Source organism: Porites lutea, chromosome 3, assembly GCF_958299795.1.
Source record: "Porites lutea chromosome 3, jaPorLute2.1, whole genome shotgun sequence".
NCBI lineage: Eukaryota > Metazoa > Cnidaria > Anthozoa > Scleractinia > Poritidae > Porites > Porites lutea.
Window position 1 is genome coordinate 45,564,636 of NC_133203.1, and position 15,908 is coordinate 45,580,543.

At 40.0% G+C, this 15,908-nt stretch overlaps 1 protein-coding gene across 1 annotated transcript in view; it reads left to right on the forward strand.

The window, feature by feature from the left end:
• LOC140931256 (uncharacterized) overlaps positions 1-15,908 on the forward strand; it is a 68,373-nt gene that overhangs the window by 31,947 nt on the left and 20,518 nt on the right. Inside the window, exons 32-50 of the mRNA XM_073381025.1 lie at positions 604-648; positions 1,697-1,741; positions 2,564-2,617; positions 3,350-3,403; positions 3,750-3,803; positions 5,075-5,128; positions 5,574-5,627; positions 5,945-5,998; positions 6,454-6,507; positions 7,251-7,304; positions 8,187-8,240; positions 8,853-8,906; positions 11,970-12,023; positions 12,758-12,811; positions 13,505-13,558; positions 14,043-14,096; positions 14,644-14,697; positions 15,088-15,141; positions 15,685-15,738. Coding sequence (XP_073237126.1) covers positions 604-648; positions 1,697-1,741; positions 2,564-2,617; positions 3,350-3,403; positions 3,750-3,803; positions 5,075-5,128; positions 5,574-5,627; positions 5,945-5,998; positions 6,454-6,507; positions 7,251-7,304; positions 8,187-8,240; positions 8,853-8,906; positions 11,970-12,023; positions 12,758-12,811; positions 13,505-13,558; positions 14,043-14,096; positions 14,644-14,697; positions 15,088-15,141; positions 15,685-15,738 — 1,008 coding nt within the window. The remainder of the gene's footprint in view (positions 1-603; positions 649-1,696; positions 1,742-2,563; positions 2,618-3,349; positions 3,404-3,749; positions 3,804-5,074; positions 5,129-5,573; positions 5,628-5,944; positions 5,999-6,453; positions 6,508-7,250; positions 7,305-8,186; positions 8,241-8,852; positions 8,907-11,969; positions 12,024-12,757; positions 12,812-13,504; positions 13,559-14,042; positions 14,097-14,643; positions 14,698-15,087; positions 15,142-15,684; positions 15,739-15,908) is intronic.

A 15,908-nucleotide genomic window follows, 5' to 3' on the forward strand; every position in this document is an offset into this window, starting at 1 on the left:
GAAGTAAAACAAGGAGCCTAACCATTTGAACCTTTGCTTTGAGAAAGAGATAGAATACAAGTAGGACTTTGGAATTGCAAGCTAATTTATCCTACCAACTATGGCACTTTCCTGTCGCTGACTGATCTTAGCATCATGAGGTTATATGAGGCACGAAAATTAATATTAAACATCGTACTGAATCTTGTTCTCGAAGACGAGGACAACTACTAGGTAGAACAAGTTTAAAGCTAAGGTCTTTTGGCGTCTTCTTTAAAAAAAGACACCCCGCGAAGCGTTAATTGTCGTTGTGTTTTTTCCACCAGAAACTTTAGTCTGGTTATTTTTATCAAAGGAGGTTTATAAGCCCTCTCCCGATCACAAAATGATATAACTTCAAAAAAGATTTTATAACTTGTTTCCCCCAATCCTAAAACTCGTAATTGCAACGACTACCATGTTTTCCCGCCAAAATAGCGCTGGTTAACGCCCGTGCACTACAGCCTGCTTTTAGTCGTCCTCGTCCTAGAAACTAAAGGTCTCTACTACTGATTCCGACAGACGAGATTTTATTATCAGGCATAATCTAAACATGTTTACTTCACTGGTTTTTGTTGATTTTAGGGTGAAGCAGGAGAGCAAGGAAAAGACGGACAACCTGGTGCAGTGGTGAGTTTCCCATTTCGGTAAAAAAATGTCGACCAAACTTTTACGAACAACAGCAATGTAATTTATTGCCCCGAGTCTTATTCTCACTACATTTAAATTAAGGTTTGTCTTGGTGCCCAAAAGTAGGGGCAGTAGACTAGGAAGACGGAGTAATTTTCTTTGCAGATAATAACGAAGCATTGAGGTCATACCGTATTTATTCGATAAAACGCCCCCCTCGATTGAGCGCCGTAGATACAGGCAAAATTATCAATAAACGCCGCCCTCGATAAACGCTGCACCTAATTAAAAGAATACGGCGCCTATTCGAGGGTAACGACAAAAAAACTCGGTACACCTTGGAAATCTACACCATCCAGACAATTACGATTCTATCTCAGCAAAATAAGAGAGACATTGGAACCTTCAAAGTACATCATATTTAAAAAACAATCTACAGTAACTGTTGAAAGTGATTTAAGAAAAGTGATTTCGAAACATACGCCGCCCTCGAATAAACGCCGTCCTTATATAAACGCCGTATCGGAAACGCTGAAAATGTAACAAACGCCACAGCGTTTAATGGAATAAGTAAAGTAATACCCATCAAAATTCATGAAAGTTCAACTTTCACACAAGCAACATTGGCCTCTCTCCAGCGCCTTCCCCTTCTCTCAACCTAAAACTGACTGCCACCTACAAACTTCAAAACAAAGGCTAGCGCTGTCGGTTTCTATATGACAATCTATCAATAGGCTGAACAAGATTGATGGAACTTTGCGAAAACTCTTTCAGTGTTTAAAACTGGAATCATGCACTTGTCTGCGCCATTTGTCACAATAATGTTGTTCGAGCGCGAAACATTTTCAGCTACTGAACCGTAGCCAACTATTTTGAGAAAAAAAAACCCATAAATTTATATTAACATAACTAACTATTAAATGCGTCCTTGTCCGCTTTTTCACTTCATGTCCGTGACACACCACAAAAGAAAAAGAGAACTGCTTTAGACAGGTGCTCCCATGTTGCCTCTCATTGTATTATTTGGCTTACAAGTATATTTTTGCAGGGTGAACGTGGACCTGTTGGTGAAATTGGACTTACAGGAGAACCGGTAAAATTACTGTAAAATATTTTTGACTTCATCTTCCTTATATCACAGACGTCTTCCAAATTTGGTCAACGCTAGCTGTTTATGAAGAATTAGCCCGGTGGAATTTGAGCCAATCAGAGAAGAAAAAATATTGTGACAGACTAATAGTGTATTTTCCCACGCCCTAGTGAGATTCCCGAACATACTATACCGACGAAGACTTTCCATACAAATGAGCAATTTCCGTACTTTTAATAAGCACAAAGATAATAAATTGAGATTTAGCATTATTCAAAAATCTCGTTGACAAGCCCACGATACCATGGACGCAGATCGGTTTTGATGACTCAGGGGTAAGCCTATGGACTCTATCACTTACGGTCATGCCTTAAGAAAACGTTAAGTGGGATAAGACTATGAAAGTTTATTCCCGACCTTGGAAAGAATCAAGGTTTATACAACGATTCTTATTTGCAGAGCCCAGTTTTTCGAAGGCCAATTAGCGCTTTACCGGGGTTAAATTTTAAATCCGGTTCTCTCTTTTTGTTGTTCAAAAGCTTTTTCTATGACAATTTCTTAATTCATTTTTGAGCATCCTCTCATCAAGTTTACGACAGAAAAGAATTAAACTCAATTTGCTCTTTAAATTTTCATATCTGAAATAAAATTTCGCACTATTCGTGGGCTATCTGATCGTCACCCAGCCTTGTACAACCCAGCACAGATTTAAAAATTTAAGCAACGCAGCTTTGACCATTGCAACAAGGTTAAAGTTAGTTTATAAATACAATGCAATGTTTCAGGGCGTGAAATTCTTCTTTTGCCTTCTAATGTCGTTTTTAGGGTCCTGTTGGAACTGCAGGTCAAGAAGGAGCTCAAGGAGTTGATGGACTACCCGTACGTTTTTATTTCTACCCTTATTCTCGCTGTATGATTAATTAGCTCATCGCAAGATATTTTACAATTTATGCGCATTCCCTCGATGGGGTTCGCGCATGCTTGTTGTAGTTGTAATGCTTTGCACCCCTCGACTATGAATTTGGCCGTACCGCCTAAAACCTGGCCATTTTTGTAATGATCGTAATCTGGGACCACGGTTAATTTTTTTTTGCGACCCGCCCCTGATGGCGGTTGACAATTCCAGCGTTTATCGTCGTTGCATGCCTATTGCCTCTGCAGTCCCCGACGTTTCCATACGTTAACATTATGCGGTGAGGTAGTGTAAGTAGAAAACAACTGACCTGATACAACTTACTTTGACTCTGAACATTACTGCCGCACAAGTTGTCGAAAAGTAAGTCGCCTACGTAACTGTGAACAACAATCCTAATCCGTGGGCTCAATTCTTTCACTGTTTTAAATGGAAAATTTGATAAGGACAAAAACCATATTTTCCCACACTATCAAGAAAAACTTGAAAATAAAGCTTTAATGGTGCTGTACAAATAGAATAAAGGCCCCAGACGCTTAATGCTATCGCCAAAGAAAACTGGTTATAATTTTGTGCGAGTTGCATGGACTAGTAGCCCAGGAACTACAGAATAATTTTCATGTATGTGGTAATGTATTCCAAATAAGCAGTTGTAATTGCATTTTATTGCATTCTGTTTTTTTTTTTTTGGATTTTAGGGAGGAAAAGGACCTGAGGGGAAACGAGGAGAAACTGGGAGGCCAGGACAACCAGTAGGTGTTCAACTTACTTTGAAATCATAGTGTATTATAAGATATAATATATCAGTAAACAATAGGGCCATTTATACGAGTACGAATAAGATGCATCTTACATAAGGCGCTTCCTAAATAAGGCGCAAACTGTCCCGTATAAACTGCACATTTCATCTGAAATACGACCTGACTTAGCAAAGACAGTCTTTTCTAAGTACAATTAGCGTCATGTTTTATAAGAAATGTACCGTTAATGTACCGTTAATGCGTCTTGCTTAGATCGCATCATATGGAAAACGCGTCTTACTTTTCCTTGTATAAATGGCCCTAATAAATGCGTAACTGGATCATTTCATTTTGGCAGGGTTACCCCGGGCTTACTGGTAGACCTGGTGTTAGTGGCGCAAAAGGACAACAGGTGAGTAATACTAGTTGTTCAGTCTATCTGAGGTCTCTCACCTTCTCAGAGACCTCCTGTGTCGTAGGGAAGCTGGTGGGAGGGTAGACTGTGCCACGCTCTTCGATAATAAGAACGTGGCGATCTGGAGAAGGGGGTGCCTTCTCCCTCCCCAGCTCCTGTTCGGTTTTCACAAGCGAACTATCTTGGAGCCTGGAACAGACTAGGGGGAGGAGAGAGAAAAGATTTACTGCCCAACGGGAGTTTCTGCTGAGAAGAGAGACTTCAGGTCAATTTCCTCTCTCGCGCATCCGTTCTTTGTCTTTGTGTCCTCAAGTACCGCTTCTCGAGGACCCAAAGACCGGCTAGGTAGGAGATTAGAATAGAAACTCCACAAAGCGTCGCATGTGAATGGTGGCACTTAAGAGAAGTCCAATACAATGCCATTACCGTACGTAACATGCCACAAGTTATTCCTCGAAGGTCAGGGTAACACGGATACTTTCTAAGATACAGTTGATAAGTGTTGAGCAAACAAACCACCTAAAACTTTTCTGCTTCACCGCGCAACTGTGATCACCACGTTATCATCGCTTCATGCAAGGGAATCCAATACAGTCTGGCATTATGGATCCGACCCCGTGGATTCCGGATTCCAGGTGTTGGACTCCAGTCTTTGTCAGTAGAACCGGATTCCTTAAGCTGTATTCCGGATGACCGGACTCCAAAGCCCAGCGTTTCGGATTTCACAAGCAAAATTTCCCCGGATTTCTGATTCCACTATTATCACGACTTGGCTTTGTCATGGTACAGACAATTCTCATATGAAGCTGCTCAGATAATATCAAACTTTTAGCAAAAGACTAAGAAACGTTTTATAGTAAAAATTTTTACTGGAGACCTATATGATCGTAAATTAGCAACTAGAAACGTCCTTTTTCGCATGAACAAAATGAGTAAGAGATCATACTATTGCGATACACATGCGTTATTGACCAAGTGTGACTTTTGTTAGCATAATATTGGCCAACTTTTTTTGTGTGTTTTCGTCTCGGTCAATAAAAACGCCAAAAAGAACGAGGCCAATATTCCGCCATCTTGAGCGAACAGGCTTGGTCAATAAAGGATTTATTATCAGGCCAAAAATAGAATTTTTACTTGCGGGACCAACGCGGGAAATCCCGACCAACCATCTTACCTTCTCGGGTAGCCAATCAGAATGCAGGATTCACTTCATCTTGCCTGTTAGTGGATTCAGCCATGTAATAAAACTCAGTATTGCTTTATCACAGGGAAACACCGGAAACCAAGGATTGCCTGGAGAAGACGGCAAGGACGGCCAGCCGGTAGGGTGATATACATAGGGGCTATGCGGAAGTGAATTTTAATTTTTCTTCCGGTTTTTTATATAGTGGTTTGATCTCCTTTTGGAATTCATATACGTTATTATTATCATTATCATTATCGTTACTGTTATCACGACCATTATCGTTATCGTTATCGTTAGTTATCACTATCGCTATCATTGTTTTTATCGTTATCGTCATCATTATCATTATCGTTATCTATATCGTTATCATAAGAATAATGAATGTTGCTTTTAAGTTTGTGATTATGTAGTAAATTTCTTTTGGGATTTGCCTCACAGTCACTTTCTCTCGCTATATCGTAGTGATACATCATATGATTAAGTTAATGTTAAAGAGACACAGTTTCCCTCATTAGATCCATTCCATGGAGACTTACATAGTCACTTTTGTATGCTCAGTCTTTCACTTGTATTTCTTGTAGGGATCAGATGGTGCGCCTGGTAGTTCGGGTTCACCCGGCCTTCCAGGACCAAAGGTGAATTACTCTTACGAGGCTAAAATTCTCTTTTGTCCTGCTTTTAAATATTATGCATGCGCTACAGTGGTATGAACAGTTTTCACGGCAGCAAGTTGTTTGTAGTGAATTTGGGCCGTACGAGAGAACTGCTCAATTACGTTTATCTCGGTAATCTTTATTGGCTTCTATCATAAAATCCGTGAAAAAGCAACGTAGCATATAGTTTTAAATTAATACGGGTGTAAATAAAAACTTATTGTAAACGCAAAGAGTTCTGAAAGTGAATTTTTATTGACTGATTTATTTATTTTTAACGTGAATATTTATGGTTGTAGGGGCAAGATGGAGCCACAGGAAATCCTGGACGTCGAGGAGCACGTGGATCGCAGGTAAGAAACTAAGGCAGTCGGAGCACATACATTTGAAGTTTACTTCCGCAATGTTTGCAACGCCTCGCCCAAGAACGATGTTGCAGAAGTTGGATAACTCTACGCGAAGGATAAATCACTATCCAGTCAATAAACTAGATTCCAGTGATAGCACTGTGAAACTTGTGAAAAATTGGGGCCTGAAAAATATGTTCGGAGATCCATTTAAAAGATAGATCTTTGTCATGAGAGCTGATACATAATCAGGGGAACTGCCAATAGGGTCACAATTTTCGTGTTCCACTTTCCAACTAATGTCTGCAAGCTCTTCGGAATTTTTAACCTTCTGTTTATCTTAGTGTCTTGTTTTTCATTATTCACTTTCCCCAGTTTGTTTTTGACCTTCTATTCCATTTCATTGTTGGTACGCCCTACCATTTACCTTTCTTTCCTTTTTCTTTCCTTGCATTTTTCAGGGAGCCCGCGGTGCCCCAGGTTCAGCCGGTACTCCGGGAATTAGTGGGCAAATGGTACGTTTTATAAATAATGTTCATAACTGTCCAAAACGGTGCTTTCTAAATAGAGAGCTATTCTCATGAACAGCAGATTTAACTGAGCTTGGAGGACTGGCGCAAAGAATAATAATAAATTATTTCTGCAAGATAGAGTAACTACTACCCGCTTGACTCACCATGGAGAGAGAGGGTCCTATTGGCGTAGAAGGCAACATAATATTACAAGATAATTCAATATTGTGTTCAAGATGGTCTAGAAAACTAAAAGTAAAAAAATCATCTCGACAAAGTAAACTGGTGGTTGGTCTTGTGAGGTTTCCCTTTGTTAATAAAAAGATAAAACAGATCATGTGTGAGCAATGTACCGAAAAAAATATAAACTGGGACGTTTAAAACTATGTTTATAAAATATAAAAAGATAATTTGCAACAACAGCATTGAATGGTTAAGCTCATTCTTAAAACGGTTCAGGCTTCTGGTCGAAACAATTGGCCGGGTAGATCCTATCCTATTCGATGTTTATATGGATTGCGCTTTGTTAGCTTAATTAACAAGTAGCTTTTACGGGTTGTTTGTGTGGGTGGAATTACACTAGCTAAATTCAAGAGATCGTCAAAGTTTTCGGTGCTCCAGATATTTTGATCACCGTAATTGATGCATTGTGAAACACACATTCCATCTAAAAGAAGTTCCCAAATCTAGGTTTCTTGGTGATTCTTTCTCTGATTCTAAACTTGGTTTTGTTTTGTACTTTTTAGGGACCAACTGGATCGCGTGGAGCCGCTGGAGCTAAAGGAGAATCTGGAGAAAAAGTGTGTAGTCCACAATAGACGCTTTCATTGCTCTATTTTCGAATATTTCTGGGAACTGATCATGCAAAAACGGCTAAATTTTTCCCACTTATGTAAAATTGTTTCGAGAATTTCGGATGCAAAGCAAACAAAGCAGCCGGTTTAAGGAAAATTGTTGTTGGAGGTCGTGGAGCACGCTTCAGTTTGGAAAGTCTTTCTGTCCTTTAGTACGAAACAGCCAAGGCAATCCTATCTATTTTGGACTTCTCTTAGTTCATAAAGCTAAGGCCAAAAGAGAGAACTTGAATGGCGAGCAGTATGTAGTATAATTTTACTTACTAAAGGAAGGACTTCATAAATTGCCGGCCTAAAAATGTTAGCAGAGTGAAATGCGGGGAAAAAGGACTACTTGAATATTCACTTATGAAGATTTTGAATGCTAAGTTATCATTCCCTGAATTAAAGGGGAGCAGAAATAATTGCTTTTTGGGAGAAAGCCTACTTGTGTTATCTGTGTATTGGCGTACCATTATGGTCGAACAACCACCTCTCGGCTTGAGGGAACTTCGCAAAACCGAACCCCTAAAATGCGAACAGCAAGTTGATCTCCGGCAGAAGTTGCAGATTTTTGAATGAAAGAAACTCCCTTTCTTACGGACCTCTCGTTATTACTGATTTATGGGCACTTTTTGCGCCACAGCATCACAATTTTTTTGACCGCCGGGTAACTGAACGTAAATATTTCGTGCGCCTTGAACATATCCAGAGTGTTTCTTTGAATCTAAGATTCTTCTGCTGCGTGTCGATTTAAACTGTCTGAATGGAAATAAATACATTTACCCCGCTAATGCGGATCTTTAATCTCATAACCGTTGACGGAACGTCCCTATCATATGTCGACAGGGTATCAAAGGAGAAGCTGGAACTTTCGGAGACAAAGGACCGGCAGGTGGCTTGGTAAGAATTACATTCAGTCACTGCCTTGATTAACGGCTTAAGTTATTTATTAACAGGATTTTATCTGACACCCAAAACATAACAACATAACAACAGTAGTCTATCATGTTATCATGTTAGGTATATAACAAAGAGTTTTTTCATATGTCGTCAGATTAGTCAGTGAAATAAGCCAATCTTGCGGGAGATGAGCTCTTATCCTTATTTATTATATAGACACGAGTGTTTTACTGGAAAATATACCACGTGTAAAATTCATAAAAACTACATCCGGGACCCGAGTGGGTTATTTTCCATAATCTCACACGATCGATGACGTAATTTCGGTCATTTCCCTCTATTATTTTATCTTATTTTGTCTTTTTGTCTATATAATAAAAAGAACATTACACGGCGGCTTGAAGATATGAATTTTTTTTTCGAGTGAGTAAAATATGCGCTCGTTCGTAAAATATTGTTTTTGCCACTCGAAAATAAAATTCATATCTTCGCTCCACCGTGTAATATCCTCTATGTAAACACTTTTCTTTGTTTCAATACGTTATTATAGCTGCTGCATGGCGGGTAAGACGCCATATAATAAAAATCGGTCGTTCTTGTCTCTCCAATCAGGGAGATCAAGGGTTTCAAGGAGAAAAAGGAGATCCCGGATCACCAGGCTTTACGGTAAGTTCACGGCTTTACTGGAGTCAGATTGTACTCTAATTAGGGAGCTTAAGCAACAACGACGGCCACGACTACAAAAATGCACTTATAAAGTGAATTCGCACTACCTCGAACTTTATCACGCTTATTCCATTTCGTTTACTTCGTCAAAGGTTGGCAAATGTTTTTGGAGTTGAATTCTAAAGGACTGTATCAAAGTTCAGGAAAAGAAAAGAAAGTTGTTGTCTTGTGTTCCCGTCCTCGACAAAACGTGAATTCAGGCATTTTCACGTTGTAGTCGGGCAACGACGGCAAAGAAATGTGCAAAAAAAGCGTGATGCACGTGCATTGTTGTTGTTTTGCTAATCAAACCTATTGCTTTTTTGCCGTTCTCGTTGCCGTCCGCGTCGTCGTTGCTTAAGCTCCCTATTATTGAATCTTTACTGACGTCACTGTACACATTTTTGCTTATTAGCATACGACTTAACCAATAGAAGGCATCACCCTATGCCCAAATTAAGTTGAAAAGTTTAAAGAGTTGGTTAATTTGAGCAATATGTGCAATTTTCAGCTCTTTGCAAGTGACAACTAAGGAAATAGCAGCCATCGAAAAATGTGAAGTTTGGAGTTTTTGAAAGACAATTTCTCCGAAAATAGTTGGTCTATGGGGCTCAAATTTTCACAGATAACTGGAATTGTTATGCTCTTTCAATATTCAGACAGTTTATTTTAATAGCTTAATCAGACAATGAAAAGCATATGTTAATGAGGCAAAGATTATAAACAAAGATTCGCTTATATGAATATTGGATCAGTAACCCAACTTTAACGCCGACATGTTAACTTATAAGGCACAATGACGATTGCTGATCGTCATGCACCGCTGACGCAGCGCCGCGTGCGCGGCATTGACAATTGTCCCTGGCTAAACAAGAGCATAAAGGTGACTATGCGCCAGCGTGATTATTTTCAAATAAAAGCAATCAAAAGCAATGCCTCAGAGCACTGGGCAAACTACCGCCATTTTCGCAATCGTGTGACAAAAGAAATAAGGTCAGCGAAAGCGTCTTACAATAAACGGCTCATCGAGGAAAGTGGTGGTGATCACATATCGTTTTGGAAGACGATTAAGAAAATCCTACCGGGAGAAAAGAAAGCTACTTCTCCAAACATTACAGTGGACGGCGTTGTCTCTTCTGACAAACAATGCATTGCCAACGCATTTAATAAGTTTTTCGCATCTGCAGCAAGCAAATTGATGGCCACTTTACGGAAAACTTGTGGTAATAAACAGCGTGATTCCGATACTCCTGCCCGTCAGTATCCGCCGTTTAATTTTCTTGAGATCTCTGAGGAGTTTGTTTATGTCTCAACTACGTAGCCTGAAATCAGGGAAGGCAGTGGGTTTGGATCGCATACCGGCACGCCTGTTAAAAGATTCTACGGACATTGTAGCTAAGCCTGTGGCGTTTATTATCAACACCTCGTTACGTACTGCCCAAGTTCCCAGTGATTGGAAATCCGCACGGGTCATTCCACTCTTTAAAAAGGGAAAGGCTGATGAGATGGACAATTATCGCCCGATTTCCATTTTACCTGTTCTATCTAAGGTTTTCGAACGGGCTGTACATATCCAACTCTACAAATATCTCCAGCAGCAAAACAAGATCTTGAGCCCTTATCAGTGCGGGTTTCGGAAGTGTCACTCGACAGAATTCGCTGCTCTTAGTTTTTCTGATAATATTCGTAGGAACATGGACCAAGGTTAATTAACTGGTGCTGTGTTTATTGACCTTCGCAAAGCTTTCGACACTGTGGATCATGCGGTACTTCTGGACAAGCTTTTCAATTTGGGGATTTTGGATAAAGAGCATGGCTGGTTTACGGATTACCTGTCGAACCGCACCCAAGTTGTAGAGTTTCAAGGGGTGACTTCTGCTTCGGAAGCCTTCTCTACTGGTGTGCCTCAGGGCTCTATCCTCGGACCATTATTGTTTATTCTACACTTTAATGATTTACCTGAAGTAGTGTCCGATTGCAATATTCTGATGTACGCTGATGACACTGTTTTATACTGTTCATCCTCTCAAGCCTCTGTCATTCAAGACAAGCTGAATGCCGAACTGTCTAAGATTGATCACTGGCTTTCTTTTAATAGTCTGTTTGTTAATGTAACAAAAACCGAAGCTATGCTTTTCGGAACCGCCCCTAGATTATCTGCTGTTAACTCCTTTTCTATTACTTTAAATAACAATGTAATTAAGCAAGTTTTTCACTTCACTTATCTAGGTATAGTTTTTGATGACCGCCTTAGCTGGAACGAGCAAATAAAGTACCTAATTTCGAAGGCGGGAAAACGCGTAGGAATGCTCGGCAGGCTTCGCAGAAGCCTCACTAGAGAGAGTGCAAATGTAGTGTACTCTAGTCTAATTAGGCCAATTTTAGAATACTGTGTAAGTGTGTGGGGCTGTTGCGGGGAAGGTCGTAAACAAGACCTTGAAGCCCTCCAAAACCGGGCTGCTAGGATAGTGGCTTGTACTGTGCGCAGCAAGCAGGCATTGGACGTTCTGAAATGGCCCACCTTGGAGGAGCGCCGACGTCAATCTGTTTTTAAACTCGTTAAGAAATACCTGCAAGGTTAATGTCCCCAGTATTTTAAACAATATTTTAAACGTAATAATCCAATCCATGCGCGCGCTACTAGACAAAGCAACCTCTTACATCCGCCTGCTGTGAGAACCGAAATTGCAAAAAGATCCTTCTATTATTATGGTTGCACTCTTTTTAACGAATTATCTTAATGATATTTCGTGTTTTACATCTTTTAATCTTTTAATTGAAAATAGTTTTCTATTTATATTATTACCTGTATTAGTGTAAAGTTTATATGCTTAGTAAGTTTTTGTGCGTTGTTGCTCAGGGCTCCCATTGATAACAGACAGCTTTTTGCGCCTGAAGGGGCTACCCTGAGGGGTATAAATTAATAAAGGTTCTTCTTCTTCTTCTTCTTCTTCAATGTTTGGTTAAGTGAGGGGTCGGTGGACAGTTAATCAGAATCTTATATTGATCCGGATTATTTGATAGGGGAATAGAGGAAGTCCCGGAACAGCCGGACAACCTGGAGCCCGCGGTCCACCTGTAAGTACTGTATTAATGTTATCATATCGTTGCATTTCAGTAGGTTGACGTTTAACACAGTTTACTTCATAAGTGGAAGTAATTTGGGATGAATCATTGAATTTTTAATTACGTAAACCACCCTTTTCCGATTTCTGATATGGAGGTACTGTGGCCTTTATGTACCCCCCGCGTTTCTTGAGAAAAGTAACCTCATTCCACATGGCACCTCTAAATCCAGGGGCTCTTGTAGACTACATGGTGACCCTCAGTGTAATGGACTAACATCTCATTCAAGAAAAAAAGGAGAGTAATACTCCTCAGATTTATTATTCATGCTACTGACACCTGGGCAAGGTCAACCGAGTATATCGTTACTGTGGTGTCACTCGTCTTGTACACATTTACCTTTTCCTGGTGCTGTCTTGGTCTCGTGATTAGTAACAATTCATTCCCTACCGCACTTTTATTTCCCATCTTTATTTTATCCTAGCAAGATATACGTCACTGACATAGGAGCCTTACAAATGGCTTTTCTCTCGATTTCCTCTCTCTGATTATCTCCGTAGCTCATTTGGAGAGAGCGTTTATTCAGTTATCTTTGGAATCATATAACGCAACGCATCGAATCATAATGTGATGCTACTACCTAGCTCGTTAATACAAATGAACTCTCGTGGTCCAAAAAAACGCGATGGTGTTCATGTGTTTGGGCGGTTGATTAGTTCAGTGATTTTTGATGTTGCTTTTTTTAGGGCCCCACGGGATCAGACGGTAGTCCTGGACAACCTGGCATTCCTGGTATTAAGGTGTGGCGCGTTTCATTCATTTCCCACTCATTCATTTATCCATCCATCCATCCATCCATCCATCCATTCATGTATCCATCTATCCATCCATTTTTCCATACATCCATCCATCAACCAACCAACTAATCAATCCATCCATCTATCCACCCATCCATCCATCCATCCATCCATCCATCCAACTATCCATCCATTAGTCTATCCACCCATCGATCCATCCATCCACCCATCGATCCATCCATCCACCCATCTATCCATCCATCCATCCATCCATCCATCCATCCATCTATCCATCCATCCATCCATTTATCCATCCATTAGTCCATCCATTCATCCATCCATCAATCCATCCATCCTCCATCCATCTATCCATCGATTAGTCCATCCATCCATCCATCAGTCCATCCATCCATCCATTTATCCATCCATTAGTCCATCCATCCATCCAACCATCCATTCATCCACCCATCAATCCATCCATCCTCCATCCATCAATCCATCGATTAGTCCATCTATCCATCCTTTAGTCCATTTATCCATCCATCCATCTATCCATCCATTAGTCCATTTTCCCATACATCTATCGATTCATTTAATCATTCATTCATTTAGTGAAGAGATAGTGAGTCAACACTGTGGCCTACAAGTTGTGATTGAACTGGGAGGTGACTCTTTTACTGTATTTCTTTAATTTAGGGTGCCCGTGGAATAGCAGGAAAAACTGGCCTCCCTGGATTGCCTGGATTTCCGGTAACAGAGAACTTATCATTTACCAACAGTTTGTGATATTTTTTGATTTTCTGTAGCAGCATTCCTCTTTTTATGTGTTACCGTAAGTGCTAATTTCAAGAGGTAAAAATTTGTCCCCTTTTAAACTGACTAAATTTGCAAAACGTGGTTTACGTGCAATTCTATAATTTTCGATTGAGTGTTAAGTAGTACTAGTAGTGGTACTAACAGTAGTTGATTTTATATTATAGCAAAATCAAATTTGCGATTTGATCCGCATTCGAATGACATTGAATAAATACGGTGGCGGATCCGGGGGAGGGACTTGAGTTCTCCCTTAGTTTTAGACCAAACTGAGACCCAAAGGGCCGAAAAAAAGATTTGAAGACCGCGTTCCCCTTATCTCAGGGTCTGGATGATCCCCCGCCCCCGCCCCTCCCCCTCCCACGCACCCCTTATCTGTAGGTACGTCACTGAAATATGTACTCTTTTATGATATCTCTAGGGCACGGCAGGAAGAGACGGCGAACCTGGAAACCCAGGAACTGAAGGAACCCCAGTAAGAAAGTATTCTCGTTAATATAGAATTTTTAGGAAGAAAAACATTTCACTTCCTCATAAAAGAATGAGTCCAATGTGCCTGAGGCAGGATTGATAACAACCAGTCACGCTAAATCGAATCCGTCACGTTTCCATTTGAGGTTTAACCACCTGTAACACAGACAAGAACTGTTCATCTGTCTGGTGACGCTTTCCGTAACTTTCCGGAACCGTACTTAACATTCTGGAGCATATCCCACAGCGTCAAGCAGTGAAAGAGTCCAAAATTGTGTATTTCTTTTGTTATGAATTACATAGAATTCTTATTAGCGTACTACACGGCTCCTTGTCAACTGTTGGATTGGAAGTAAATAATTTAATCTTTCTATGAAAGCATGCTGCAGTTACCCATATAGTGAGTTTTAACCCAGATTCTAAAATATGGATAAATAGGATAAATCATTCAGAAAACAAATCAAATGGGTTTTATTATGTACTGTCCCACTGACAATATAACTATGCTGACTGGAAGGTATTCTACTTTTAATTAATTTATTTTTTATTAGGGAAATCCTGGAGCCAAAGGACCCGTAGGACCAAAAGGAGAGGCTGGCCGCCGGGTAATAAATAATGATAAGAATTCACCTCATTTCAAGACAAAATAAACTTTAATTTTAAATCTAGAGTTATCCTTTTTACTGAAATTGTGTTTTTTGACGGGCAGCAATCATAAAAAATGTGGTCAGTTTAGAAGCTTGATCTGTAATATCGGTCCCATTTTATTGCCAGTACTTTGGCATTAATTTTAAGTAATGCATTGTCATTGCTGTTTTGTTCTTTGCAACGGACACATCCATTAAGTGGAACAGCCATTAATAATTACTCTCTTCAAAAAAGATTCTCTCCAACCTTTTTTTATATGACAATTTAAGGTTCGTACTGCATGATTGAAATGCCAAAATAGTCATTATAAATTTCTGTTTGGACATTTGGTTTATCATTTGTTCTAGGGTGCACCAGGCTCTCAGGGCCGCACTGGACCCCCTGGTGCCATGGGTGATCAGGTAAGAACAATATTCTAAACATCACACTATTGCAATTTTTGAAAATAGCAATCCTTAGCAATATTTTTATTTATTTTTTTAAAACATTATGTTGACCAAATAGGAGACAGCGTCGCAAGAGTGGTCAGCAGGGCGCGACTCAGAGGTCCCAGACACGCGTTTTGCTCTGAGCAATGACTGAATTTGTTTCAGTGTTTGATCAACTCCCTGGCAATGCGTTGAAAACTTGGATTAGGAGGGCTTGGTACAGTGTTCAATGCAACACAAATGGTTGGGTTTACTTACTGTCGGTTGATTATTTCACAGAGTTCCCGAACAGACTATGTGCAAATTGATTTAGAATAAGCATGCGTGATCCAGTGCAACCTACAAAATTAGCCAACATTAAATACCAATACATTTTTTTGATGGAGTTATGTCATATGCCGGCCGTCTTACTGTCATTTGTCCAATCTGGGCTATAATTTCGTTGCTGTGTCAATTTTTTAAAGTTGCTCGGTTATGAGTTATATTGACATATTTTCAATTTTTTTGTATTCCTAGGGCGACCAAGGTCCTTCAGGTTTAAATGGAGTCGACGGGTCACCTGGCAAACAGGTAAGTACTTTCCAGGAAAGAAACATGTAGCTGGCGGCATACATGTAGCTTTGAGATATGTAAGCCATGAGGAAAACTTTGAACAATTAAGTCGAATGGCAACAAGTTACGTTTGGTATATCGGGATATCCTACGTACGAATATAATTTGACGTCAGGTGAAGCTAGCCT